The 25,761-nt window shown below is 39.9% G+C and overlaps 4 protein-coding genes across 6 annotated transcripts in view; 2 read left to right on the top strand and 2 right to left on the bottom strand.

Annotated features, from left to right (window-relative positions):
• Positions 1–161: 161 nt before the first annotated feature.
• polr2l (RNA polymerase II, I and III subunit L) lies at positions 162–1,267 on the top strand. The gene is made up of 3 exons (XM_083890907.1): positions 162–264; positions 674–778; positions 991–1,267. Exons 2-3 carry the CDS (start codon positions 684–686, stop codon positions 1,097–1,099), a joined length of 204 nt encoding a protein of 67 aa, XP_083747033.1. The 5' UTR covers positions 162–264; positions 674–683; the 3' UTR covers positions 1,100–1,267.
• Positions 1,268–1,682: 415 nt separating this feature from the next.
• Positions 1,683–8,324, bottom strand: LOC310928376 (cleavage and polyadenylation specificity factor subunit 7-like). The gene is made up of 9 exons (XM_083890905.1): positions 7,926–8,324; positions 6,408–6,602; positions 5,889–5,992; positions 5,640–5,785; positions 5,226–5,541; positions 4,582–4,685; positions 3,311–3,455; positions 2,980–3,212; positions 1,683–1,956 (listed from the first exon to the last, which is right to left on the bottom strand). The coding sequence occupies exons 1-8, from the start codon at positions 8,010–8,012 to the stop codon at positions 2,984–2,986; spliced, it is 1,326 nt and encodes a 441-aa protein (XP_083747031.1). The 5' UTR covers positions 8,013–8,324; the 3' UTR covers positions 1,683–1,956; positions 2,980–2,983.
• Positions 8,325–8,710: 386 nt separating this feature from the next.
• On the top strand, positions 8,711–14,999 carry sdhaf2 (succinate dehydrogenase complex assembly factor 2). Of its 3 annotated transcripts, XM_083891769.1 has the most exons (5): positions 8,711–8,823; positions 10,768–10,991; positions 12,640–12,749; positions 12,961–13,034; positions 14,566–14,999. In XM_083891769.1, exons 1-5 carry the CDS (start codon positions 8,797–8,799, stop codon positions 14,614–14,616), a joined length of 486 nt encoding a protein of 161 aa, XP_083747895.1. In that variant the 5' UTR covers positions 8,711–8,796; the 3' UTR covers positions 14,617–14,999. The 3 variants fall into 3 exon arrangements, with proteins under 3 accessions (XP_083747895.1, XP_083747894.1, XP_083747893.1); XM_083891768.1 differs by lacking the exon at positions 12,961–13,034; XM_083891767.1 differs by lacking the exon at positions 14,566–14,999 and having other exon boundaries at positions 12,961–13,983.
• Positions 15,000–22,771: 7,772 nt separating this feature from the next.
• syt7b (synaptotagmin VIIb) overlaps positions 22,772–25,761 on the bottom strand; it is a gene marked incomplete at both ends in the record, with an annotated part of 135,453 nt that continues 132,463 nt past the window's right edge. The window contains one exon of the mRNA XM_083891540.1: positions 22,772–22,876. Coding sequence (XP_083747666.1) covers positions 22,772–22,876 — 105 coding nt within the window. The remainder of the gene's footprint in view (positions 22,877–25,761) is intronic.

Below are 25,761 nucleotides of genomic sequence, written 5' to 3'. Positions count from 1 at the left end.
TTTTTTAAGTGAATGCAATACGCTTCCGTAGCTTTCAGTTTATTCCACGTATTCAATGGATATTTTAACTTAACTACCTCCCTGCATATGTCAGCACCGACTGAATGGTTGAATCTATCTATCTGTCTGTCTATCGTAGCTTTTATTTTGAAGGATCAGCACTGGACGTAAAACGGAAGTAGTTGCAGCACTGCCTGGGTCAATCCGCCATCGCAATAACATTTTGTTTTTTACTTCATCTTCAGTTAAAACAGACTGGTGACGGTGAGTGCTCATAACTTCAATGTATTAAATATTGTTTTATTTTACCGGTAAATAACTAAAACATCGCAAACTCGAAGCTACACGTTTCTTGTGGCTAGCATTAGCTAACAGTTTGCCGTTGTGCTAATCGCGTGGCTATTGCGTGTCGGAGTTTAGGTCTTAAAAATAATTCAAGATAAGCTACGTATCTAATCAGTATTCTGATACATACCAAATAAACGTCAGTTAGCCTTGTTTATAGTTTCGATTTCCGTCGCATCTTGTAAACAGTGGTTCTTGGATATTAAAATGGTTGCGTTAGCATTCGCTAGTTAATCCACATGAGTTATGTACAAGTCTTTCTATTGTGACGTTGCCCCTTTTGGAATTGATGTTAATTGGGTTTTGTCTATTGTGTCTTTGGCTCCAGGTGTATAACGATGATTATCCCAGTCCGGTGCTTCACATGTGGGAAGATCGTGGGTAATAAGTGGGAGGCATACCTGGGTCTACTCCAAGCCGAGTATACCGAGGGGTAAGTTGAAGTACCAGCTAGTTATACACCCATTTGTACCGAAGGTTCCTATAGCCTTTCACCCTGTTCCCTAGTAACAAACTGTGTAGAGTACATCACAGGATGGAATAAATAATGGAGACCATGGATCGTCTTTATTAATGTTGATGTTTACTTATTTAGCTGTATGTCATGCATTATGACTGACTTTTACCTCCTCTCTTCCTCTTAAGTGATGCTCTCGATGCCCTGGGCCTGAAGAGATACTGCTGTCGGAGGATGTTGCTTTCTCACGTGGATCTTATTGAAAAATTATTGAATTATGCTCCTCTGGAGAAGTGATCGTGGCCACTTACCTCCTGCAACTGCATGGATTTTGTGGGGCTGTGGCTTGGACTGATTTTTTTTGTGTGATGGCAAATGTCATCACAATGAAGACTTTTGAAACATTGATTTGTCATCTTTTTTTTATGGGTTTTCTTTTCTAAATAAAGCTATTAAATCACCGTACTCCTGATATTGCTGAATTATCTAGTTTTCTACCAGAAACTATACAATTACAGTTACCTAACGTGTGCTTTCGATCAGTACGCTGTGCAACAAACTAAAGCTTTATCTCAATCTCGATATTCTAATACTTGATTACAAATTTAAATCAAACATGGCTTTGCAATTCACATCAATTGTTGTTGAATTATCATTTATATAAATTTATATATAGTCAGGTCTGTTGACCACAATGTGGTTAAATATCCATTAAAATGGTAAATTAACATACAAATAGAACGGATGTAAAGTATCCTACATTAGAAAAAGTAAATAAAGCACTGTATTTACAGTTCCAGAGATGTATTTTTTTAATTTGTAGACTTAATACAAAAGAAAGTGATAAACAACACAATGTATTACTTAAGTTAATCGGTTTTCTTATGCATGCAAGCTTTGGACAGGTGTCCCAGAAGCAAATGTACCTGAAAAATAATCTTACAACATTTTTTTTTCTTTTTAAAACAGGAAAAAGTCCCACTATGTACAGTTGACTGAAGAACAAAAAGTACACATTATTATACTTTTTGGAGACATCTTCAGCCTCACCATAGAATCCTCCAGGTTGTTTTTTTGTTGTTGTTTTTTTTACAGCTTGACGCAGAAACAAAAAGTCTTGTCTTTGCTCTGCTTCACAGTCAGACGTGACCTGCCTGTAATGAGACAGAGCATAGCTTTAAAACCACATTTGGACTTTGGTCAACAGCTGAATGAAACAATGTGTGTTAACTGTCCCATTTTGTGCCCATTGCTCATTCATTAAATTAAGGGACACAATCTGGGGTGTTTCACACAATGCTATGAAGCCTGAAACAGAATGCAACATGTATATGCTGTCAAGTTATAGGCATGAATAACTACATTGACTGTAAACTGCTAAAATGTGTTCATTGCAAGCAGAAAAGAACAGAAAAAGAACAACATTAGAGTCCTTGAAATCTAAAAAAAAATGCACATTTTAAAATATACATTCATTCATTTGGATGACATTTCTTAGTTTTGTTTTCTTCATTAAACTGCAAACTACTGGGAGGAAGTTTGTTTAAGCCTGTTAACTGGCAGAGAATCACAAGTTAGTCAGGCCTGGGACTGAGTTGGTCACGGCGGTTTTAAAAGGAGTTGTAGATCAGAAATGTATTAAAATTCCAGTGCTGAAGCTATGTTGCCCCTGAGCAAACACTGCAAAATTCATACCATTGCCAACAATTAGGATTGCAGACATTTATTTACATCTAAACAGAATTTAGTAATAAAATCGCCATCATAATGTCATCAAAGAACAGGGAAAAGTGCTTAAAATACTGGCTTCACAAACAATAGCACAGCTTGTTTATTCACATGTTAAATTATATATATTTATGTTGTGGAAAAGGGGTATAAGTGTAGTTCCTCAGCTCAGATCTGTCTTTTGGGTTCCTGTGGGATTTATTCCTCAAATTCCCTGGAAACCTCACGTTTCTGACGAAGAGTGGGATAATGGTAGCTATTTTAAACTAAATATAGCCCCTTCATATGTGAATGTGAAAAATTACAATAGCAAATGTCACATCAAATAATAAAAGTCTAATAAGTAAAAATATAAATGTATATTAATAAATCCCTCAAGGAACATTTCACATCTTGTTCAACACATTAAAATTAAATAGAAAAGGACAAAAAATAATAAAAAGTCATACCATGTCAGCGGTATCTGTCTCTGTGATCTCTGTGCCTTTCTCGTTCACGCTCACGTTCCCGCGAGCGCTCCTTCTCTCTATCTCCACTCCAGGAACGTTCTCTGCGTCTTCGAGACATTCCCGCTCCTTCCCAGCCAGAAGAATCTTCTTGGTTTCTTTCTCGGTCTCGGTCTCGTTCCCGGTCACGGCCCCTATCGCGGTCTCTTTCTTTTTCCCTAGAACGACTGCTTCCCCTGCACAGAAATAGGTGCTTGTGTTACAAAAGCTTTCCGTGTGGGCAACAACATGTCATGCACCATGTATTGGGGCCCAGAGGTTTAATTTGACCAACCTGTAGCCATAGTTTCCTTGGATGGAGACGAGACAATCTTTGAGTGAGGTGACCAGAGCTTGGCAGCGTTCATCTCTGTACACTCTGGACTGCTTAATGATGGCGATGGCAGTTAATAAAGTCTCCATAGCCACTTGCAAATCTCCTGTATTTGCAATTAAAGAGATTAGACATTAGATTTAAGTAGTGTGCATCCGTTACTGTTGGTAAAAAATGGATAACATGGATTAAATGTACCCCTCAACACAGTCAAGATAGGCAAAATATGCAAGCACCGACCACTGATCACCAGGTACAAGTAAATTACTTTATTTGTGCACAAACTGATAAAACTAAATCAGTATTTTAACTATGGGTTAATGAGTTAAACACTTCCAGCAATCAAATTTGATAAGACATGTGCTGTGTGAGGACATAAAATGACCCTGTCAACATGTTAAATTGAAATAATGGCTTCAATAAAACCAGCCAGTGTATTTACAAAACACATTTTTAATTTACTGCCGCAAACTCCACTGATGTTTTGATTTGAACTGTTGCACCACCCAAAATAATTTAGCTTGTACCACTTACGACACACAGGATGCCAGCAGGGCAAGCAGAGAGCAGTTTGATGCCAGGTGTTGAAAATAGTTTATGATTCTGGACCTAAAAAAGCCTCAGTGACCCTTTCTAAAGTGTCTCAACCAAAGAAGAAAATCAAAGGTCTACAAATTTTACACTTTTTTTCTCACATTCTCAATCTCAACCTGTAGATGACACGGACATTAACCAAATAGATTCAATATTTATAAATGTGGTATATATAAATATACCATGGGGCAGTTATGTATACGTTTGTGCACAGCAGTGTAATGTCAGGTATAAGTGCAGCATCATATTTCCTTATTTTAAGCAAATCTGGCAACCCTGCATAAACGCTAAAGGCTGTGCATATTTTACGTAACACGACAGTTTGACATTGATAAAAAAAAAAAGTTGATTCAGCTGTACTTCATATTTAAACCACCGCAACTCATTAACTAATAATTATAGTTCCTGTAATGAAATGAAGAAAGCTGCACCAGAGCACACAAACACCTGCATAAAGTATCCAAGCGAGTACTATAAATGTTTAACAGCGCTTGCAGACATAATCTGTTTAACGTCTAGTTGCTCGTGGATATTTTCCATATGGCAGCTATTTTAAGTAGTGACCAGTTCTTCCTCCACATGGCTTATTAGGTTATGTGTTCTTTGTTCCACTTCAAAGAATAAACCACTTTACTTACCAGCTGTTGCTCCAGACACAGCCTTTGAGATGGCACTGCTGGCGATGGCTCTATTTCTGTTCATTAGCTCATCAAAATCCTCCTCTGGACTCTGAGGTGTTTGTCTAAAAAAACAAAAAAAAAATACATAGATTGTTATGTGATAATGATAATGATCCAGTTTCTTAAGTGGGGTTGTATGATGTACTGTCTGAGCTGTGTGCCCCCTGCTGGCCACTTTCTACTGAGAACCAACATGTAAAAATGTCTGAAGAAAAACAGGTTTTAGACTCTTTAGTCTCACCTACTAATAGCCACACATGCTCTTCTCTCAAGAAAACACTACAAAGTAAAGTTTGTAAACTGCTCACTCTTCCACACCAAAGCCAGAGGTTTCAGTCTGAAAAGGCAGCGAGAAAAAGTATTCTAGATATTGTAGATGATAGTAGACATCATAGATTTATGCAGGCATAGATTGTATTAGTTAAGCTTTCTGGTAAGTGGATAAAAATCTGTTTTTCAACATGTTCCCACAGACAGCCATGTTTATAGTGAGTAGGGTCAGGGCCCGGTGATGCGTCAGTACCTCAATCAACCATACTTCAACTATCGTTGCCATTTATGGTTTGCAAAAGCTTTATTTTAAAGGCAGTACATGTTCTTACTTGTGTTGGCTGTAAGCTTTGCTGCTGTGTCCATCCTGGTTGAAGAATGCAGGATTTATATGAAGACTAGGAGGTGGTTGGCTGGGAATATGGACTGGATGAGGAGGGTATATAGGGGGAGGCAGGGGAGGCGGCATGTGTGGAGGCATATGTGGGAAGGGAGGAGGCGGATGACCGAGGAAAGGCATAGGTGGATACGAATGTGTTGGGAAAAGTGGGGGTATAGGTGGAGCGATGGGCTCCTGTGGTAATGAGGGAGCCTGATCTGAATGATCCGACTCCTTGGGATCTTTCGAATTAAGACGAAGGGGTATACCTGTTGGGAAACGCATGTTTTGGGTCAAAGATTGTAGGAACACACACACTTTGCACCATAAGTTCCACAGTATTTTGAGAAGTGCATGGTGCTCTTACGTTTATTTGCAACGTCCTCGAACACGGTGAGGTTCTGTCGAGTGGCAAAGCGGCATTCAACCGTTTCCCCGTTCAATTTACACTGGGGTATTTTTTCCAACAGTACTTTGAATGATTCTTCCGAGGTCACCACTACTTCTGCATAGCTGTGATACAGAGGGGATGAAATAACACATGCAACTCTACACCACATAAGATGCTTCATTTTTCATTACCTATTTTACCAACACTTGACTTTCAACTACTCACCCTCTTGACTGGCCGTTCACTCTGTTCTCTGCAAATTTGATCTCCTTGATGTCCTTCACACCCAAGTTTAGGGCCATAGATATGATGTCCCCATCAGATATCCACTGCAAATGTTAGCAGATTTGTGGAAATGTCAGACGGATAAAATTTTGTTTTTTTCTTTTTAAAACCGAAACATAAACAGACATTATCATTAAAATGGGCTGCACAATTTAAGTCAAAATATCTAAAGTAAGACGAAGTGCAATATCTGAGTAGAAAAACAGAGCTGAGAGATGTATTATATTAAGACAGGTCTCTTGTTGAACTGGAATTCTATTTTACATTACTTCCATTTACATAAACTCAATGTCCTTCATCACCAACTTTGCTTAAAAATTGTATTTTATGACTTATGGAAAATTACATTATACTGGTTCATGTAGACAGTGTTCTGCATGTCCATGGGGACAAAACAACAAAACGGATAACGTATAAAAATGTGACCACAATAAACATACAACAGTAACCGTAACTCACCCAGGGGAAACTTCCAATATACAACGACAGTCGCTTGTGTGAGTTTCCTCCTTGCACCTCTGTTGATTTAGCCTCATCTTGAACTTCTGCCTTTCTAGGAGGCGATGCCTTTTTGGTCACTTTCTTTACCCGATCGACTGAGCCGGTCAGAACAGCATCATAAAGTTCATTTGCTTCAGCAATTCTGTCCAAGTCCTGAAAAATAACAAACATAAGTCATGTTACACTCGCTCGTCTGTTGAAGCTCAACGGACAAAGCAGAGGACGATCAAATGCTGGTGCCAAATCACAGGAGAAATAAACTGTTGTGACCATTCCCATATTGTCTGTGTCTGCTAAGAATTATATTGGCAGCAAATAAACTGAACTGCATGATATTATGCTAAAAGACAGTCTAGGATTTTGTCAACCCCATTCAACTAATTGAGGGTGGGAGTAGGCTGTACAGTTAGCAGTAATTCATCTTACAGGTGAATCAACATCTCTTCTACACAGTTTAATAAATTATTTATTACAGGACTAGTTTATTAGATAGCATTGATGTAAAGGTCTGGTGTAGAGCTGAAACGATGAATCGATTATTAATCGATTACTAAATTAATCTCCAACTATTTTGATAACCGATTAATCGGTTTGAAGCTTTTTTTTCATGATTAAAACAAGATTTCTGATTGTTTTAGCTTCTTAAATGTGAATATTTTCCTAGTCTTTGCTCCACATAACAAAGAAATAATTAAAAACTGAATCATTTTGGTTTGTGGACAAAACAAGACATTCAAGAACATCGTCATTTCCCGCTTTGACAAACACTGATCAATGTTTTTTTTTAAAACATTTTCTGATATTTTATGGACCAACCGATTAATCGATTAATCGAGAAAATAATCGACAACGAAAAGAATCGTTAGTTGAAGCTCTAGTCTGGTGTGCTGCATTTAGTGGATTTAATGGCAGAAATTAAATATAATACGCATAAGTATGTTGGTCAGTGTATAATCACTTCAAAATATGTGTACTTTAGGCAAGGGTCTTGCTTTGTAAAGACCGCCATGTTTCTACAGAAGCCCAAATGAAAACAGCCAAGGCATGTGTATTGTGTTTTGAGGCTGAAACTTAATACATATACGAAGAATAATTTATTGTTATGCCATGTGACGCGGTCGGAGTAGTTCCCTGAAATACTTGTGAAAGGGACGAGTCTGCAGACACCGTTAGATGTCTCTATTTCTTATGCAATGGACCTTTAAGACCAGTGTTCCTTATATACCGACACCTTAGTATGTGACTGTATTACAGTAGTTAAATGAAGATGTACATCCCCTGACATCGGAGTGGACATGCATTGTAGTTTTGATTTCGGTAAGTATTTTTCACAATAGACATTGAACGATAGTTATTTAATTGATTACTTGCTCAGTATTAACAAAGATCTAGACTGCTATATATATAAAAGAAGTAAGTGCAACAGGCAAAGTCCACTGTACTGCATTCACAGGTCCATGAAAACATCAGACTTACCTCCTCGTTTTGATTCAGATCACTGTGAATATTTCTGGCATTCCAGTTCGAGGTGCTTGGTCCGGCTGCAGCTCCAGGAGCAGCCATCCTGTGGGCCTTTGATGATCCAACGGATGGCACGGAAGCGAGTTTTCTTTTTATTTATATCCTTTTTTTCCCCCTATCAAGGTATTTCGCGCTTGCACATTTGACTGCAGATCATCAGTGCACACCGACAACAGGTGAACTGTTACAGTTCACTAATTACTGCGAGCGTTCCGCCTTGTTTGCACTTGTGCTAATGTTCCGCTCGATCCCGTAAAACATCAGACGGTGAAACAAAACATGACCAAACCGAGAATACGATAAGCGGAAATGGGTACAGAAATACTTTAATTAATCAATTTAAAAATAAAGGCACAGTATTTCACGTATTGTGCATGTACGAGTAATTACTAACTAGCGAGCGGTCGCTCTTACATTAGCTAAGGCTAATGTTGCTACTCCTTTAGTATGTGTACGTCAAAGTGTGTCGGTGCGATTGGACCGGGTGGGAACAATATCTAATATTAGTTCCTTCGGTCACTTCCTTTCAGATTTGGACGTCAATTTGGATTAATCTAATGTTATATTAATCGCATTTGATAAAATCGCACCCGATAAACAATACCTCCTTAATGCACCACTTTTACCCCAATTGTGTTCTGCTCTAACTGGACATAATAGTTTCCTTATATTATGACGTAATGTGTGCGCTGTTGAAAGTCGCCCCTAGAAAGCGTTCCCTTCCGAGGAAAGCTGCTTGTGTAAGTACATATTTGCAGACAACAGTAACAATCAGACGTAGGGAAAGCGGTTTCTTTTGTAGGTTTCAGTCGAGCAGGAGTTCAACATGCTGTCGTCTGCCATTGCGAAAAGAGTAAGTAATGAAGTCAACGTAACATGTATTTGTTTAGTGATGTTGCTCTAATGTGAAACTATATTAGTTCAGCGAGGATTTCTTTAAAAAAATGTTAACGCTCAATTATGTCGTGGGATTTTTTAGTTTTTATTTTACTACGGTTTAGCAATGCTGCAAATGAGAAAAGAGTCTAACAAAATGTAACGAGTCAAAGTTCATACACGACATCGTGTGTTGCTAGAGGACAGTTGCACAACAGGACAGCGTATGACGGACATATATTTGTGTAACAACACCCCCCAATGCTCTTGTGTTCTGTGTTTTTTGGACAACATAACTTTCTAAACGTTTAAGTGACTTGTATTGGACTGTATTTAGGAGACATTTATAACATTATAACACATTTTAACACTTTTTTACTGTAATGGTAAGTTATTGGCCAAAACTTGCACGAATAACAGACAGATAATACAGTGGTAAAGTTTGGGCACCCCTGTACATTTTCATGATTTTCCTTTTATAAATCACTGGTTGTTTGGAAAAGACATTTCAGTTAAATATAGCATATAGAAAGATACAGATGCACAGAAAGTGTGCAAGAATTATTTAAACAAAAATAATATTATTGAAAATTTGTGGTGTGATTTAAAGTGGACTGTCCATGCTCGGAAAAACCATCAAACCTGACTGAACTGGAGATGTTTTGTAAAGAAGAATGGTCCAAAATACGTTCCGCCAGAATCCAGACTCTAATTGGAAGCTATAGAAAGCGTTTAAAGGCTGTTATTTCTGCAAAAGGAGGATGCACGCATTTTTTCTTTTGTGGTGACTAAACTTATGCACATGCCATATTTTGTTTAAATAATTATTGCACACTCTCTGTAAATCATATAAACTTTATTTCACTTCTTAAATATCACTGTGTTTGTCTCCTATATGATATATTTAACTGAAATTTCTTATGCAACCAACCAATGATTTATAAAGGAAAATCATGAAAATTTACAGGGGTGCTCAAACTTTTGCATACCACTGTATATGTAGTTCAAGCAGTCAGACCACCTTGTTTCTACAATAGCCCACGATGGACAAACTAAATATCTAAGTTTCTCCAACACATTAGGGAAGGCTGAGGTGAAGGATATTCAACTGTAACATTCAACTTCACCAATAAGTTTTGCTGGATTTTGCACTGTAGAAGTTTATAACAATTTCTGAGGACCTTCAAGAATCACACGTAGGAAGCTCTGATGTAGAGGGACATTTTAAAGTGCATTTTTGAAAGAAGGAAATTTCTGTTTCTTATTCTGTTTGCTTTGGAAGAAATGTGGGAGGAAATGAAATAAATGTTTTCATATTCAATAAAAGAAAGCGTGTGACTCGCACTTTAATCCCAGTAAAGAAAAGAAGATAATAAATGATAAAAATAAGATTTTTTAAACCATCATTTTCAAAAATGATTAGAGCCCAGCCTTGCAATGACTTTATGTTTCGTAAAATACAATATTTGTGACGTATATTCTGGGCCCACGTTAGGTGTAGTGGTTAGCGCTCTCGCCTTTGGAACCAGGGCCTTTCTGCAAGGAGTTTGCATGTTCTCCCCGTGTGTGCGCGGGTTTTTTTTTCCGGGTTCTCCAGCTTCCTCCCAAAGTTCGAAAACACAGGAAATGAATGAATGGTTGTTTGTGTGTATGAATGATCGTGTTTGCCGCAGATTGGCAGCCACGCTTCCGCCAGTCTGCTCCAGAGCAGCTGTGGCTAACGTAGCTTACCACCACCAGTGAGAATGTGTTGATATATTATAATAATAATAATAATAATAATAATAATACTAATATTACAAGGCCCCAGTTCAGACATGCACAAGTCAGTTTAAAATGAGACAAAGACTGTAGAAAATGTGATGTGGTGTCAACAAGATCGTGGTATTTGTCCTGACATGTCCTTATTGTTTCATGTCAGCTGGTGTCTGGGGTGTGCCGGGCAGCCTGGAGACCAGCAGCTGCGGGCATGGTACCAGTTCGTGGTTACCGTGGAGACGCACCAGAGGACTCCAGGGGAGACCTGATCGAGATCCCTCTACCACCTTGGGATGAGAGAGCGGATGAGGCCACCGACGTCAAGAGACGCCGTCTTCTTTATGAGAGTCGCAAGAGGGGCATGTTGGAGAACTGCATCATACTCAGGTGATTAAACTGCACTCATTTTGTCTCATCTGTAATAACAAGTATTTAATGTTTTCTTTCACATCCCCTTTTTTTTCCTGAAATGCTTAAATTAATATTTATTTGTCCATATACTCTAATGGTGGCTCTACTCTTTAAAAGCAATTTCGCTGTAAGTAATGGGACACAAAAGGCTTTTGCACACTAGATGTGTTTTTTAAAGTTACACAACACAAGCTCGTCTCTCCTCTTCAGTGTTGGTTGGATCCACGTGTTGATTTTCTTTCCCTTCAGTAAAACGTGACTTCACACCTTTCTTTTTATGTGATTTGACTTTTTTTCCCCCGGTCCTAATAATTGAGTTGCTCAATCTAGTCTCACTTGGTGTGAAAGTTATTTGCAATTTTTTGCAGTTTGTTCACGTCCCAGTTGATCTGCAACGTCCTTAAACCTGCACTAAGAGTTCAGGTGAGGTTAAAATGAGACCTCGCCTCACCTTTTTGAGTTTGTCAAATAAAACCTTTTCGTCTAACTCGGTCAATGCTCAGAAAGAAATCACTGTCTGTGGAAACACAAGGGTGAGATTGTTACAAAAATGCTTGTAATGTACACTACCGTTCAAAAGTTTGGGGTCACTTAGAAATGTCCTTTTTTTTTAAGGAAAAGCACTTTTTTTCAATGACTATAACATTAAATGAATCAGAAATACACTCTATACATTGTTATTGTGGTAATCGACTATTCTATCTTTTTAATGGAATATGTACATAGGTGTATAGAGGCCCATTTCCAGTGTTCTAATTAGCGCTGCAACTAACGATTATTTTCGCAATCGATTAATCTGTCGATTATTTTCTCGATGAATCGATGAATCGTTTGGTCCATAATGGTCAGAAAATGTTAAAAAATGATGATCAGTGTTTGTCAAAGCTGGAAATTACGATGTTCTTGAACGTCTTGTTTTGTCCACAAAACAAAATGATTCAGTTTTAATGATTTCTTTGTTATGTGGAGCAAAGAAACTAAGAAAATATTCACATTTAAGAAGCTAAAACAATCAGAAATCTTGTTTTAATCATGAAAAAAAGCTTCAAACCGATTAATCGATTATCAAAATAGTTGCCGATTAATACAGTAACCGATTAATAATCGATTCATCGATTAATCGTTTCAGCTCTAGTTCTAATGGTACAGTGTGTTTGCTAATCACGTTAGAAGGCTATTGGATGGTGAGAAAACCCTTGTGCAATGATGTTAGCACAGCTGAAAACATTTTTGCTGGTTTTTGACAAAGGAGAAAATTATTATTTAGAATAAAAATCATTATTTCTAATCTTGTCAATGTCTTGACTATATTTTCTATTAATTTTGTAACTCTTTTGATGAATAAAAGTGTGACTTTTAATGGGAAACACAACAAAAATTATATAGGTCTAGCTTTCAACTGTAGTGTACATGAGCAAACAGGTAGGGAAGTTGTTAGTCAAGCTTTTTCACTTTCCACTGTTACTGGTGTCGGATCATTTTAAACATCCTGCCACTCTTTCTAATCAATGTTGTTATGTGGACTTCATTTTCATTTACCAGCGGTTCAGATAATTACCTATTTCTATTCAGAGCAAAGACGATGAGCCTCAGACGCCAATGAATTCTCCCATCTGTCTTGTAGCCTGTTTGCAAAGCGATACCTGAACACAATGACTGAGAAGCAGCTGCTGCAGTACGACCGGCTGATTAATGAACCAAGCAATGACTGGGACATCTATTACTGGGCAACAGGTGAGATCGTTTTTTTTTTTTTTTTTTTTTTAATGATGAGTTTCTCTTCAGACGTGTTATATTTTCTCGTACAATGCAGCAGTCATCGTAGTTTTTAGGTCCCTGCACTGCAAGACATTTTAATATTTAATGACATTTCAGCCTTGCAATATTAATGTATGTACATTGTGCAAATGACAAATGTTTGTTTTGACTTATTTGGTGTTAACAGTGACAAATGAATCAGATGTACGCATTTTAAATTCAGACCTGCCAACACTGCAAAGGATGGAAAAACTCCAGAGGGTAATCATGATTAAAAAGCCTGTTGTGTGCTTTTATGTGTTTGTTCACCGTTATTCTCGGCTGCTGATTCTAAAATAACAAACAAGCCTGCTTACAATTTATTCAGACTCCTCCCTGGGAGCTTATTTTGTTGTTCAAACAAAACTTTGCACATTTTTCGAGCAATTTTCTCTTATGACATGATTTTGCTATAGTTACTCCTTGTACCTTCTTCTTATAAGTCCGCTGTGTGAGATCGTTTAGGATTCATCGTCGACTACGATGAGAATGAGAAAATAAATGTCAACAAACAAACCGTGGTGTGCAAGAATCTGTTATGCAGTGCAGTGAAGTTGGTTTGAAGTTCGATATTCGACAGACACTCACTCGCTCTACAGCGCCACCCAGTGCAAGCCTCTCATTTACGTCGTCATCACCCGTCTCTTTCACATGGAGCAGCATTTGTAGTTTCTTGGATACAGTTTCTATTTAATTGGATAGCACTCAACTTTATTTCTTTTTAATTTGTGTGGTTTAATGTTTGCTGTTTAATTTGATTTGATAGTGCACAATTGTTTAAAGTGGACCTAGACCGGAAGTTCAAATTAACGCTGTTTTTTTAGTGTGTATCTGCGTCATTACCTTGTTTATGAAGCCCTGAAGGTTCTAAACAAACAGTTCAGCCACTGCTGAGAATGCTGTGTTTTATTGTAATCTCGGGCTCAGCGAGATCTCTGAAAAAACCCGTTATAGTTACGCAAACAGCGGTTCTCCTGAACAGCAGATCGTCCTGCTCCGGGCACTAGTCCGAGCACATCGGGTTGCGTACATCGAACCGCAGAAGAAGAATAACGTCCGTTGTGGAGGTGTTTCACGAGCGACAGTGTCTTCTGACTCTGGGTCTGACTCCGGGTCAAAGTCATAAAAGGGACTGCGGCGGGGAGTCGTGAAGAAGCTATTTTTAAACACTGTTAAACAATGTTTTGATAATGAGGAGCAGTGCATCCACCGTTCCAGAGGGGGCAGCTGCGCTTCTGAGAGCGGGTGTGCTGATATGTCACTTCCGGGTTGAGAGAGTTGAGTCTCAAGTCTCGCGGCTGGGAAACAGCGTCAGAAAAGAGGATTTCTATCGGCTCGTTTACAGCAACCAGAAGGTTTTTGACCATAAAAACAAGTTAATGTATGTAAGTAGACCCTAATAACTAACATATATGTGCAACAGGACCACTCTATGTGAACTTTAAATAAAGTTTGTGGTGTGATTATATCTGTGCTTTTAGTTATTTTAACAATGCAATATTGCCTTTGCTAGTCTGAGCAGTTTTATATTAAGATATCAAAAAGTACCAAAACCGTGATGCATAGCGAATCGTGGGAAAAACCATACCGTTGCATCTCTAACCGTATCTCGCAACGAATCTTCTTGTTGTCTTAAAAAGAATAAAGATTAAGAAATGTCCCTTTGCTTTTCCCTCGAGTGGAGACATTATTATTAAGCGGCTTTGTCTGAATCTGAAAATAATTGAACCTTTGTCTCGACTCTGCAAAACAGAGACTCGACCCACACCTGACGTTTACCAAGGAGAGGTCATGGATCTGCTGAAGGAGTTCACAAAGAACCGCAACCACGAACAGAGGTTGGATGCTCCCAGCTTGGAGTACTTGGATAAGGAAAGTCAGTGAGATCTCGAGGTCTGTCGACCCACTCAGAGACTCATTAACATCCCAGAAGTGAGAACGATTGGTCTCCAGAATGTGTACGGAATGCAAAATATTTGGAACACTGTCGCACTTTTACCAGCTGGTGATCACGGGGAGAAGAAGAGTTGATGGGAAAGTGTTATGTATATTTTGAATGAATGAATTGTATTGTAATGCTATGGTGTTTTGACTGTAAATTCAAATTGGGTACGTCAGCTTTCGTGTGTGTTTGTGATCCGATCTGTGCGATTCATTACATAGGTCATTAAATGAATGTCGATTCTGTCCGCTTCTCTTTATGTTGCTACTCGCTCACGGTCACCTTTCACCACAGGACCGCATCACATGACTGGAGGATGCCATGTTAAAACAATATAACAACGCTGTTGCGTAATAAAGGAATGGCCGCCTGCAGTGTCTGTACACGGACACCAGATGGAAGCACATATCCTTTGTTTTCATCCGCTCGACTGAGGCACACGCTGATCACAACCACGCGCCTGTTACTTACACGTTCACAGATATTCTTATCTGTCATACGAGAAGATTTATTCATCTTAAACTGAACTACTACGAGTAAAAGCCTCAACGTTATCTTCATTGTTACTGCATTATTATGTGTATCATTGCAGCATCGCAGTATTTTTAACAAACTATTCATTTATTTCCTCCACACTGCCATTTTTAACAATGTTACAGTCGTCTCCTTGATTGTGTGCGTGTACCTCTGTGGAAGAGTCATTGCCTCTACTGTGTGTCATGTCAGCTCAGAGGAACCTTGTACTAAGCGTAAGGGAAATGGCCTCGAGCCGAGATAGATGTGCACAGCATCATCGTGACGGACGAAAAGCCCGGCGTGTGGACACCTGCAGAATCATAATGTACACATGATAAACTGTCAAAGTGTTACACAAACAAGGCGGTCGCACAGGAGCGAATCCACTAGTCGTGTGTCTATATGTTCTTTCTCTCATCGCTCTTCAGGGAACATAGTGTGTTTATGTTGAGGAGGAGAGGAGAGTCTCAAGCCTTCAATTTTTTATGTTGTCAGCTCCTCCTAAAATAGACTGAGGTGATGTCAGAAGGGTTCCCCTCTGTGTGGTCCTGTGCTCCTGTGCCATCTGTCTCACTATATATTTCCAGCACCCGGTGGAAAGTGTTACTGTACAGCATTGGTTCTCAAAGTGCGGCCCGGGGGCCAATGGCGGCCCGCAGAAACATTTCTGGCGGCCCGCAATGAATTACAGTTGATGGTTTTAATCCAGGAGCGACTAAGCTTGTTAAATGTTTATTGAACATTACTGGATACAGACCAATAAGTGTAAACAAAAATACTGAGTATTTACCTGGTTTCTATATGGTGAATTTTAGTGTATTATTGGGTTATAAGCAGGTAATAAGCAGGTAGCTACAGCCCCCAATTACTAGCTATTTACCCAGTAAATATATGGAAACAGAAATGTGTTACTTGGTATTAACCTGTAATTAGAGGTAAGAACAATGGCCAAAATACTGGGTAATTACTCAGTAAATTATAAAGCGTTATTATATTAATGCTTAAATTACATTATATTAACGCTTATATTACTTAACGCTAAGCTGTAGAACTGCAATCTGGTCATTAAAATGATTACAAATGGGATTTCTTTCTGTTTTTTTTTTTCTTTGGCGGCCCTCAGTCCAATGTTGGGTTCCTAAATTGGCCCTCAGGTATCAAAACTTTGAGAACCCCTGCTGTACAGTAATCGGATTATTAAAAGTATAGCAGGACTTTTCTTGAATCATAAGCACACAAGTCACGTTCAAGTTAATAATAATAATAATAATAAAACGAGGTTGTTGAGGTTTGCGTACCATGTGCGTATATGCAATTCAAAATGAAGACGCTGGAAGTAATTCTCTTTCAAGGAGAACATCAGAAGAGAATTTCAGAGTTGAGCTTAGACTGAAAATCAAAAAAATTGGCCACTGCTGAGTTGGAAAATAGAGAAAATGTGCATTTCCAGCTGTGTCTGCTATTGGTCGGTCCATGTGTGTCTATATTTTTCCTCAGAACAATTAGTTTATTACAATTTTTAACAATAATATAATTTTAATTAACATAATTTCGAAGACAGGATTCATAGTGTGTGTGCATTAATTGATTATTTAAACACTCTAAATCAGTGGTCCCCAAACTACGGCCCGTGGGCTGCATACGGCCCGCCTCCACATTTGGCCCGGCCCCCCGAACAACACTAGAGACCATTATGATGTTTTTCTGGCTACGCGAATCCTGGCTAGCCCCTGAACGGAATAATGGCGAAAAGGTTATAGGTAAGACCTTTTTTTCTATGAAGAAAATTATTTATTTCATAAATAGTGTTATAATATATTTCCTGACTTTATTTTTTTCTGTGAAGAACCCAGAGAGAGTTATTAATATTTGGTTATGTGTGGCTTTTGGAAAACAATAAATGTTTACGTATAGGCAGGCACCCCTGTGATCGTCACACTTTTTCCGTTACAAACTGACTCCGGCCCCCCATCCGAGAACGGAAAAGTTATGTGGCCCCTCACAGGAAAAAAAGTTTGGGGACCCCTGCTCTAAATTGTCCATATGTGAGCGAATGTTTGTTCATTTCTGTACGTGTGCCCCTGCGATGGACTGGCGATTGCTGAGATTGGCACCAGCAGCCCCCACCACCCCTCACGTGGTGCATAAAGCAGTAAACAACGCATAGATACGCGGATTCACGGCAAAGACAGTGTCGCTGCTGCCTTAATGAGTACCAGACAAAGTAGCCTTTTTTGTTTTATATACACATTTATATTATTATATACACTGTACAGAGTTCAAAAAAATAAACGGTTGATATTTAACACTGTGCACTCCACAGATGTGTGATTACAAAGGGGGAAAAAAACGGAGTGAAAGAGGGGGGGGGGGGGGGGGGGGCTGAGTCATACCAAGGACAGACAGATATCAACATTCCCCGGGAAATACTGATGTTTTCTTATACGACACACGTCACAAATCATTTGTACAGTATATAAATCAAAATGTTGCTGGTAAACCTCTCAAGCAGAGTGCCCAAAATCAGACATTTAAAGTTGTCCACTAGAATGCACCAGTGTGTGATATTTGGGCAGTGAATGTTGCAGCTCAGTTTTTTTTTTTTTTTTGTTATTATTATTATTATTTTTTTTATAACAAATGACAAGCCTGACTGACATTAAAGCAATATTTGAGCTGCATCGTTCTGTAGTGACTTTTACTAAGCCTTTTGGAATGTAATGCTTTATCAGCAGCACTGGTTCATAATGCCTGGTATAACTCGTGCAGGGCCACCAGCACAGACACACACACACGACACGTGTTCCAGGTTATTTTTGGGATCCTCCAATGTTCTGCTCTGACCTGAGATGTAGCTAGCAGTGATGCAAAGAGGTGATGATTATCTCTCATGTCTCACCTTTTTTTTTTTTTTTTTTTCTCCTCCCCCTTCCTGACACTTGGAGAGGGAGCACATATGGTGAAGAGCAAGGCGTGGCGAGGTTAACAAGGCACACAGAACACTCCAGAGTGCCAGAGAGCATGTGTGCACAACATGTGTTTTCTTTTTGTTTTTTTTTTAGGGACCCACTTTTCCTTTCTTTCTTCTATTTTTTTTTGGCTTTTGTGAGTCAGTTTGGACCAGATAGAAAGACAAAAATGTCAGCAGCTATACTTCTGGCTGAACTCAAAATCTAGTACATGGCAGTCAAAGAAAAGAGAGTTTTCTTTTCTTTTCTAATCTGGAGTTATTTGTGGGGTCGTACCTATGTTCCCCGATCGGGGAGCATCGGACCTTATTTTTAAAAAAACGGGTCCTATGTTCCCCACTTTGTGGAAGCCTGGGTGTGGAGCTCCAGGGTAAAGGGTTAGGGTTAGGGTAAGGGGTAATGACCTATGTTCCCCGGGTCCTTTTGGGTGAACAGCGGGGAACATAGAACCCTTTTGTAGAGAAAGAGTTCTATGTTCGGGTCCTATGTTCCCCAATCGGGGAGCATCGGACCTTTTTTTAAAAAACGGGTCCTATGTTCCCCACTTTGTGGAAGCCTGGGTGTGGAGCTCCAGGGTAAAGGGTTAGGGTTAGGGTAAGGGGTAGGGTCCTATGTTCCCCGGGTCCTTTTGGGTGAACAGCGGGGAACATAGAACCCTTTTGTAGAGAAAGGGTCCTATGTTCCTCGGTCTCATACAAAGCGGGGAACATAGGACCCGGGGAACATAGGACCCAGGGAACATAGGACCCAGGGAACATAGGACCCAGGGAACATAGGACCCGGGGAACATAGATACGGTCCCTTATTTGTCATCACAACCAACCATCACTCTACGGATATGCTCTTTTCAAAACCATACATGACGACGCTATGAAGAGAGGTTTGTTCCAGCAATGTCATCACCATCAAAGTGCAGAAATTCCTTAAGAATTGACAAAAAAAAAAAGAAATCTTTGTACATCCGGCTCGCTCCATACAGAATAAAAAACAGTAAACAATGTTGTTCTGTATTAAACTGACAAAATAGAACTCAGTGCAGATATACTGTACACACACGGACAGACTCACAATAAATACGCACAAAATTAAAATTAAAATATCGTCCACAGTGCAAACACACATGCACACATCCAGTAGACAAAAAAAAAAAACAGTGGAATGTAAAAAGACTTTCACCCCGGTTATTATTTCTCTCATTCATCCACTGAACATATCTGTGTGGGACTTAGGGGGGAGGTCACAATCTGGCAGTGAAGCAAGAAACTCTGTTTACAGACGCATAGTCACTGTAACAATAAGGACAAATGGGAGGAAATGTTAATAAACAATAGACACAACTACAAATGGGTGACAGGGGATAAGGCGTTTGACTGAGTAATTAATTCCCTCTGCATCTTTATTCTCAACCCTGAGCAGAAACATTTACTGCCTGCATTCGCAGATTTTCAGTTCACCCAACAAATTATTGACCTTAAAGGAGACATATTATGCAAAAATCAACATTTAAATAATATTAATACTTATATTTGGGACTCTGGAGGCCCTATGCAAAATGTGAACAAAGATGACTCAGTCATGTTTTTGTGGTCTGCCTCAGTCTAAGTCAGGGGTGTCAAACATACGGCCCGCGGGCCGGATCCGGTCGTTACTACCGAGTATTTGCATAAAATCAAACGGTACCCGGAATCGGTACTTGAACGCATCCTTGTAACATTATCCGAGTGGAAGAGTAGGCGATTTCCTAAGCTGACTTGAACGCATCGCTGCTCGCAAAGAGCGCGATGACGTAGTTTGTTAACGTCCGTCATTCATTGGCTGCGACGTTCGAGCGTCATGACGTCAATGTGCTGCGTTGCCGGCATTTAGCCCCGGTGCGGCTAACAACAGCGCTAAGCACTTTCAGTTAGTCTGACGTTCTCTGTGCGTTGCTGTTGCGTTATTCATTTCAGTGCCCGGAAAAGAATGACGTTAAATGGAGCCCCCCCCCCCCCCCCACACACATACTTTTCTTAAAAATTCTTAGGCTGTTCATAAAATATTTTGTAAAAGAATAATTCATTTAATACATAGCATTTTATAATTCTTCTTCCTTGCAGTAATTAATACAAAGAAAAACGTGGACTTATTATTACTTCGATGTCATTTTGCGATGAGTTTACTGGTCCGGCCCCCTTGAGGTCGGATTAAACTGGATGCGGCCCCCGGACCAAAATGAGTTTGACACCCCTGGTCTAAGTACAGTAGATAAAACATGCGATGTTGACTTCCGCACTCGTAATTGCTACGTCTGCTGTTAGCTGCCAGAGCCTCAGTGACGTAGTTTCCTGTGTCTCATTTGCATATTTAAAGAGACAGGCACTCAAATGCGAGCGTTCTGAACAGGGCTGTTTCGACAGAGTGATTGAACTGCTGTGGTGCTTCATCCTTAAGGTGTTTTGACCAAAGCATGTCACAGACAAGTTCATTGGGACACCAGGGAACTAGGTTCACGTGGAGAAATAGGCTATAATATGTCTCCTTTAAAAGTCAAAGTCAAAAAAGAAAGAAAATCAAGGTCAACTTTCTTGAAAAAAAAAAAAAAAAAAAATTCTTAGGTCACTTGGGTAAGATTAGATAATGATTAATAATCTGTGTCTGTCAAGTTTTTCAAAAAAGCCATTTGAAATATAATGAGCACCACAGTGAAATCCTTGTGTGTGGCAGTAGAGATTTCAGGGGGATAAACCCTATGACATCAAGACATGTTTCTGTCATTTTTTTTTTTGGACAGATTGACTTCTTTAACACAGTGACCTCCCCACATATTCAGCTAAAAAAAAACAGTTTCTAACAATTTTCTGACCATCATTAACAAGGGAAATACTATTTTTTTTAACAATATACTTTAATTTAGCTGCGCAACTCCAACATGTTAACACGCACTCACACAAGCTGGCATTTTTGCTTATTTTCTGTCTGGAAGAACAAGTTGATTCTCTAATTGTTTTTTTTTTGTTGAAAAAACAAAAATAAGACACAACATTTATCACTTTTTTTTCGGCCCCGTCGCGTTCTCTTTTCCAAGAAAATAGGAAATAATGTTTTTTTTTGACACATATCCTTTTTTTGTGTGGTTCGGGGGGTTTACAGCAGCACATCACCCACAGCACGCACAGACGACAAAAGGTTTCAGCCAATGGAGAATTATTACAGTGGTGCCAGAGAAAAAAACTGAAAAAAAGATAAAGACATGTTTTGTGTGATAAGGTCCAGGTCCATTTTAAATACACTTCAATTGCCTGTGTGTGGGTTTTTTTTCCTGATTTTTCAGGCGTTTCTGTGGCTATGGAGGAACAGAGACAGCAACAGAAGAATAAGACGCAAGGGACAGAGTGGACAACTTCCTCATTGCAACACCATTATGTAACTGTGGGTGGTAAATAGGTGGCAGAGGTCGGCGCCGTTTAAGCTCAGGTGCACCACTGACTGCAGCCTGCCTTACCGCCCACATAGGATGGCAGGAATATCAGTTTGATCCATTTTTGGTTGGTAGTATTCATGGGTGGCAAGAGGTAGTCTACTGCTCTGATGTTTGACACTGATTATGGTCGACGCGGTGAAGGAAGCGATGTCTTAAAGCGGACCTAGAGTGGTCCTGTTGCACATATATGTTAGTTATGGAGGTCTACTTACATACATGAACTTGTTTTTATGGTCAAAAACCTCCTAGTTGCTGTAAACGAGCCGATAGAAATCCTATTTTCTGAAGGTGTTTCCCAGCAGCGAGATTTGAAACTCAACTCTCTCACCCAGAGTCTTGTGATTGGCCAGTATATTCAGCACACCCGCTCTCAGAAGCACAGCTCCCCCCTCTGGAACGGTGGATGCACTGCTACTCATTATCAAAACAGCTTCTTCACGACTCCCCGCCGCAGTCCCTTTTATGACTATGACCCGGAGTCAGACCCAGAGTCAGAAGACACTGTCGCTCGTAAAACACCTCCACAACGGACGTTATTCTTCTTTTGCGGTTCAATGTACGCAACCGGATGTGCCCGGACTAGTGCCCGGACAAGTGCCCGGAGCTGCTCCGGAGATCCGGTGTTTACATAATCTGATCTGGTTTTTTCAGAGATCTCGCTGAGCCCGAGATTACAATAAAACACAACGTTCTCAGCAGTGGCTGAAATGTTTGTTTAGAACCCACCAGGGCTTCTTAAACAAGGTAATGACGCAGAAACACACTAAAAAACAGTGTTGATTGGAACTTTCGGTCTAGGTCCGCTTTAAGAAAACAAAATTGTCACAGGAAGGAGGACACACGGTTCAAGACGTCAGGAGAGACATCAAAGGGACAAGAATCAGAACTTGACATGGGTGAAAATGAAGGATGGCATCATGGGATATACTGTTTCAAAGAGGCCTGAGAACAAAGACATGACACAGAGTTTCTGCAGCCAACAACCACAGTCAGGGAGTATGTGCTGAGGGCAGGGCTTGATAAGACGATGCTGGGGGAAAAACGCTGTAGGCAGGTTGGTCCCTTGGTTCCCTCAGGCCTTCAGTGCATGCCACTGGGCCACAGTGGTACGAGGATGACCCATCATGTCTTTCCAGTGCTTTACTTCTGCAGGGCCACTCTTCCACGACAGATAAATCTACAGGAAAAAAAAAAGAGTCAGTGTGACTTGAATAGTGTGACACAAAGATTGATGTTATTTGTGAAAACCCTTTACAAAAGCAATGGAATAAAAAAAACGAGGAGAACACTGAGTGCGAGACACAAGTCTGCTTTGTGCTGAACCACTGAGGCTGCATTAGCGGAAGTTTTAAGTCGCTGAAGTGTTTTTTAATCTTCAACTCTGTTTATTCTCCCTGTTGATCTCTTCCTCCTCAATTATACCAACAGCTTCATCCAGCTGGAGGGATGTGTGCTTACACATAGACCAGGGGTTCTCAAAGTTTTGATACCTGAGGGCCAATTTAGGAACCCAACATTGGACTGAGGGCCGCCAAAGGAAAAAAAAAGGAAAAAAAACAAGAAAGAAATCCCGTTTGTAATAATTTTAATGACCAGATTTCAGTTCTGCAGTTTAGCGTTAAGTAATTTAAGCATTAATACAATAACGCTTTATAATTTACTGGGTAATTATCCAGTATTTTGGCCATTGTTCTTACCTTCTAATTACAGGTTAATACCAAGTAACACATTTCTGGTACCATATATTTACTGGGTAAATAGCTAGTAATTGGTGGCTATAGCTAGTAATTGGTGGCTGTAGCTACCTGCTTATTACCAGCTTATAACACAATAATACACTAAAATTCACCATATAGAAACCAGGTAAATACCCAGTATTTTTGTTTACACTTATTGGTCTGTATCCAGTAATGTCCAATAAACATTTAACAAGCTTAGTCGCTCCTGGATTAAAACTATCAACTGTAATTCAGTGCGGGCCGCCAGAAATGTTTCTGCGGGCCGACATTGGCCCCCGGGCCGCACTTTGAGAACCAATGACATAGACGAACTGAACCCAAACATGAACTGACAACATTTTGCAATCCTGTAAGTTTTTAATTAAAATCAAGATAAGTCTGCCTCATGGTACAGTGCCCAAACTCGAGCGTTAAAGCTCAATACGCGGAGGTTAGAAAGAACGTGGCGTTCCACACATAATGACAGTCACTATGTCTTGTGGAGGAACAGCTTTTGATTCTGAGACATTGCAAGAACCTCTTATTACTCAGAGTTAATAGAGAAAAATAAGAGCAACCCCAGGTTCCTCTTCAGCACTGTAGCCAGGCCGACTGAGAGCCACGATGCAACAAACCCATCGATAAAAATAGAAACAACCAGAGATAGAATTAACCACCTCCTACCCTCCAAAGATTGATTGATTGAATATAACTCTGCCCCAACACTGACTTTGTATTAACAGCACAAACTTAACCAATTAAAGTAAAGCTGGCATAACCCGAGACTCTTCAGTCAGCTCTGTTCATTATGCAAAAACTGCAAATTTCGCGAGTTTAAGGACACCACACAGTGATTTTCCAGTAATAATAAAAAGATCATAAATAAAACCACTCTTTGAAAGTAATTAATCAGCGAAGCCATTTACAATTTTATTGCAGAAATAGTTTCACAGCTCCAGTCCTGACTCGTGTTCATTCTGTGAGTTTCACACTCTCTCTCTGTGTGCATGTGAGCAGTTGTTTTTGTAGGAACAGGGTCCAATCCTAGCACCTGATTTCACTTTCACACCTGGTTTCACTCAACTCATGAGCCACAGACTACCGACACTAAACCTTGGTCCCCAGCTCATTATTTGCCCCGATTGTTCTGCAATTAATAGGATAGTGGGACTCTTGGCCACTTGACAGTCGTTGGATTGTCCATAGCCCTTGTTGAGAGGCACATTCGGCCCTCCCAGAAAGCTTCCACGCCGTTGGGGATTGTTGTGTCCTGGCCTTTTAATTAGTATTTTGACCCCTTGTTTCTCCGGGTTAACCTGCTTGTGTCTAAGGACATATAGGACTCCGTCCTCTATCACTACACCAGCATCTTAATCATCAAAAGCAATGTTTTTCCACCTTCGACTCCCTGTGCTTTTGAGTCTCGTGAAAACACAAACCTTAAAGGCCACATTATACTTCTCCGACTGCGTAATGCGTTATCAGACTGCGTAACCACGGAGACACCTCGAGCCTTCATACTTCTGCGTTGTGGTGACGGATACGCTCTGCAATTTCCCGCCTGATCAGTAGGGGTCGCTGTGCAAGGTTGTTGTGCTTTTGGCTACAGTGAGCAATGGCGTCCGAGAGAGAAAGACTGTTGGCCGTGTCTCACTTTTCTGTGTCACGGAACGCAGTTTTAAGATAATTTGAGGCGAGAAATTGGCCATTTAGAGTCTAAACATGTGCTGTGTGTGTTAAGATATGACGTATTTATAGTTTGGCAGCGACGTTGTCGGCGGTGGTCAGCTCCACCTCTGTGGACGCTCGGTGCGCACTGTGAGCCGGCACAGAGCAGCTTCGCTCGGCCTGTCCTGAGGACCGTGGTTGTGGTATTTGTATGAGTATCATCTTATAACTAACTGACAACCTAATAACTTGACTGACAAACGGATCGTTATAAATAATCCTGACGTAAATGTGTTCTTCTTCTTTTTTGGAGTTGACAGACTTTGCCGCAGCTTTCGCGTTATTCTGCCCCCTGCAGTCTGAAGACGTATCTGCATTTAAGGGGTGTCCCATTTCTAAGTGACAAAATAACCAAAAAAAACTCAACACTTGGTTTTGAGGGCCAGTTAAGATTAAGGGTTGAGCTTGAGGGTTAAGATAGGAATTGGAATTGGCCCTACATCTTGACTAACTCGGGAATGCATCATCAGAGTATCCTCCCCTGGAGGAGCTGATGGAAGTGGCTGAAATAATGGACCCTCAAAATAAGCAAAACATGCATTTTCCTTTCTTGATGAGCGCAGCAGATTTGGACAGGGCAACAATATTATAATAAAATAATAAAAAAATTCACACC

The sequence above is a fragment of the Microchirus variegatus genome (assembly GCF_963457635.1).
Source record: "Microchirus variegatus genome assembly, chromosome: 6".
Classification (NCBI taxonomy): Eukaryota; Metazoa; Chordata; class Actinopteri; order Pleuronectiformes; family Soleidae; genus Microchirus; species Microchirus variegatus.
This window is presented reverse-complemented; position numbering and strand designations above follow the sequence as displayed.

Excerpts from the sequence above, each read along its gene's own strand:
- polr2l (XM_083890907.1), top strand. The coding sequence starts at position 684 with ATGATTATCCCAGTCCGGTGCTTCACATGTGGGAAGATCGTGGGTAAT. Across the intron at positions 779-990 it reads CAAGCCGAGTATACCGAGGG|TGATGCTCTCGATGCCCTGG; the intron begins GTAAGTTGAAGT and ends CTTCCTCTTAAG.
- LOC310928376 (XM_083890905.1), bottom strand. The coding sequence starts at position 8,012 with ATGGCTGCTCCTGGAGCTGCAGCCGGACCAAGCACCTCGAACTGGAAT. Across the intron at positions 3,456-4,581 it reads TGTGTCTGGAGCAACAGCTG|GAGATTTGCAAGTGGCTATG; the intron begins GTAAGTAAAGTG and ends TTGCAAATACAG. Across the intron at positions 3,213-3,310 it reads CAAGGAAACTATGGCTACAG|GGGAAGCAGTCGTTCTAGGG; the intron begins GTTGGTCAAATT and ends ATTTCTGTGCAG.
- sdhaf2 (XM_083891767.1), top strand. The coding sequence starts at position 8,797 with ATGCTGTCGTCTGCCATTGCGAAAAGA. Across the intron at positions 10,992-12,639 it reads GAGAACTGCATCATACTCAG|CCTGTTTGCAAAGCGATACC; the intron begins GTGATTAAACTG and ends TCTGTCTTGTAG. Across the intron at positions 12,750-12,960 it reads CATCTATTACTGGGCAACAG|TGACAAATGAATCAGATGTA; the intron begins GTGAGATCGTTT and ends TGGTGTTAACAG.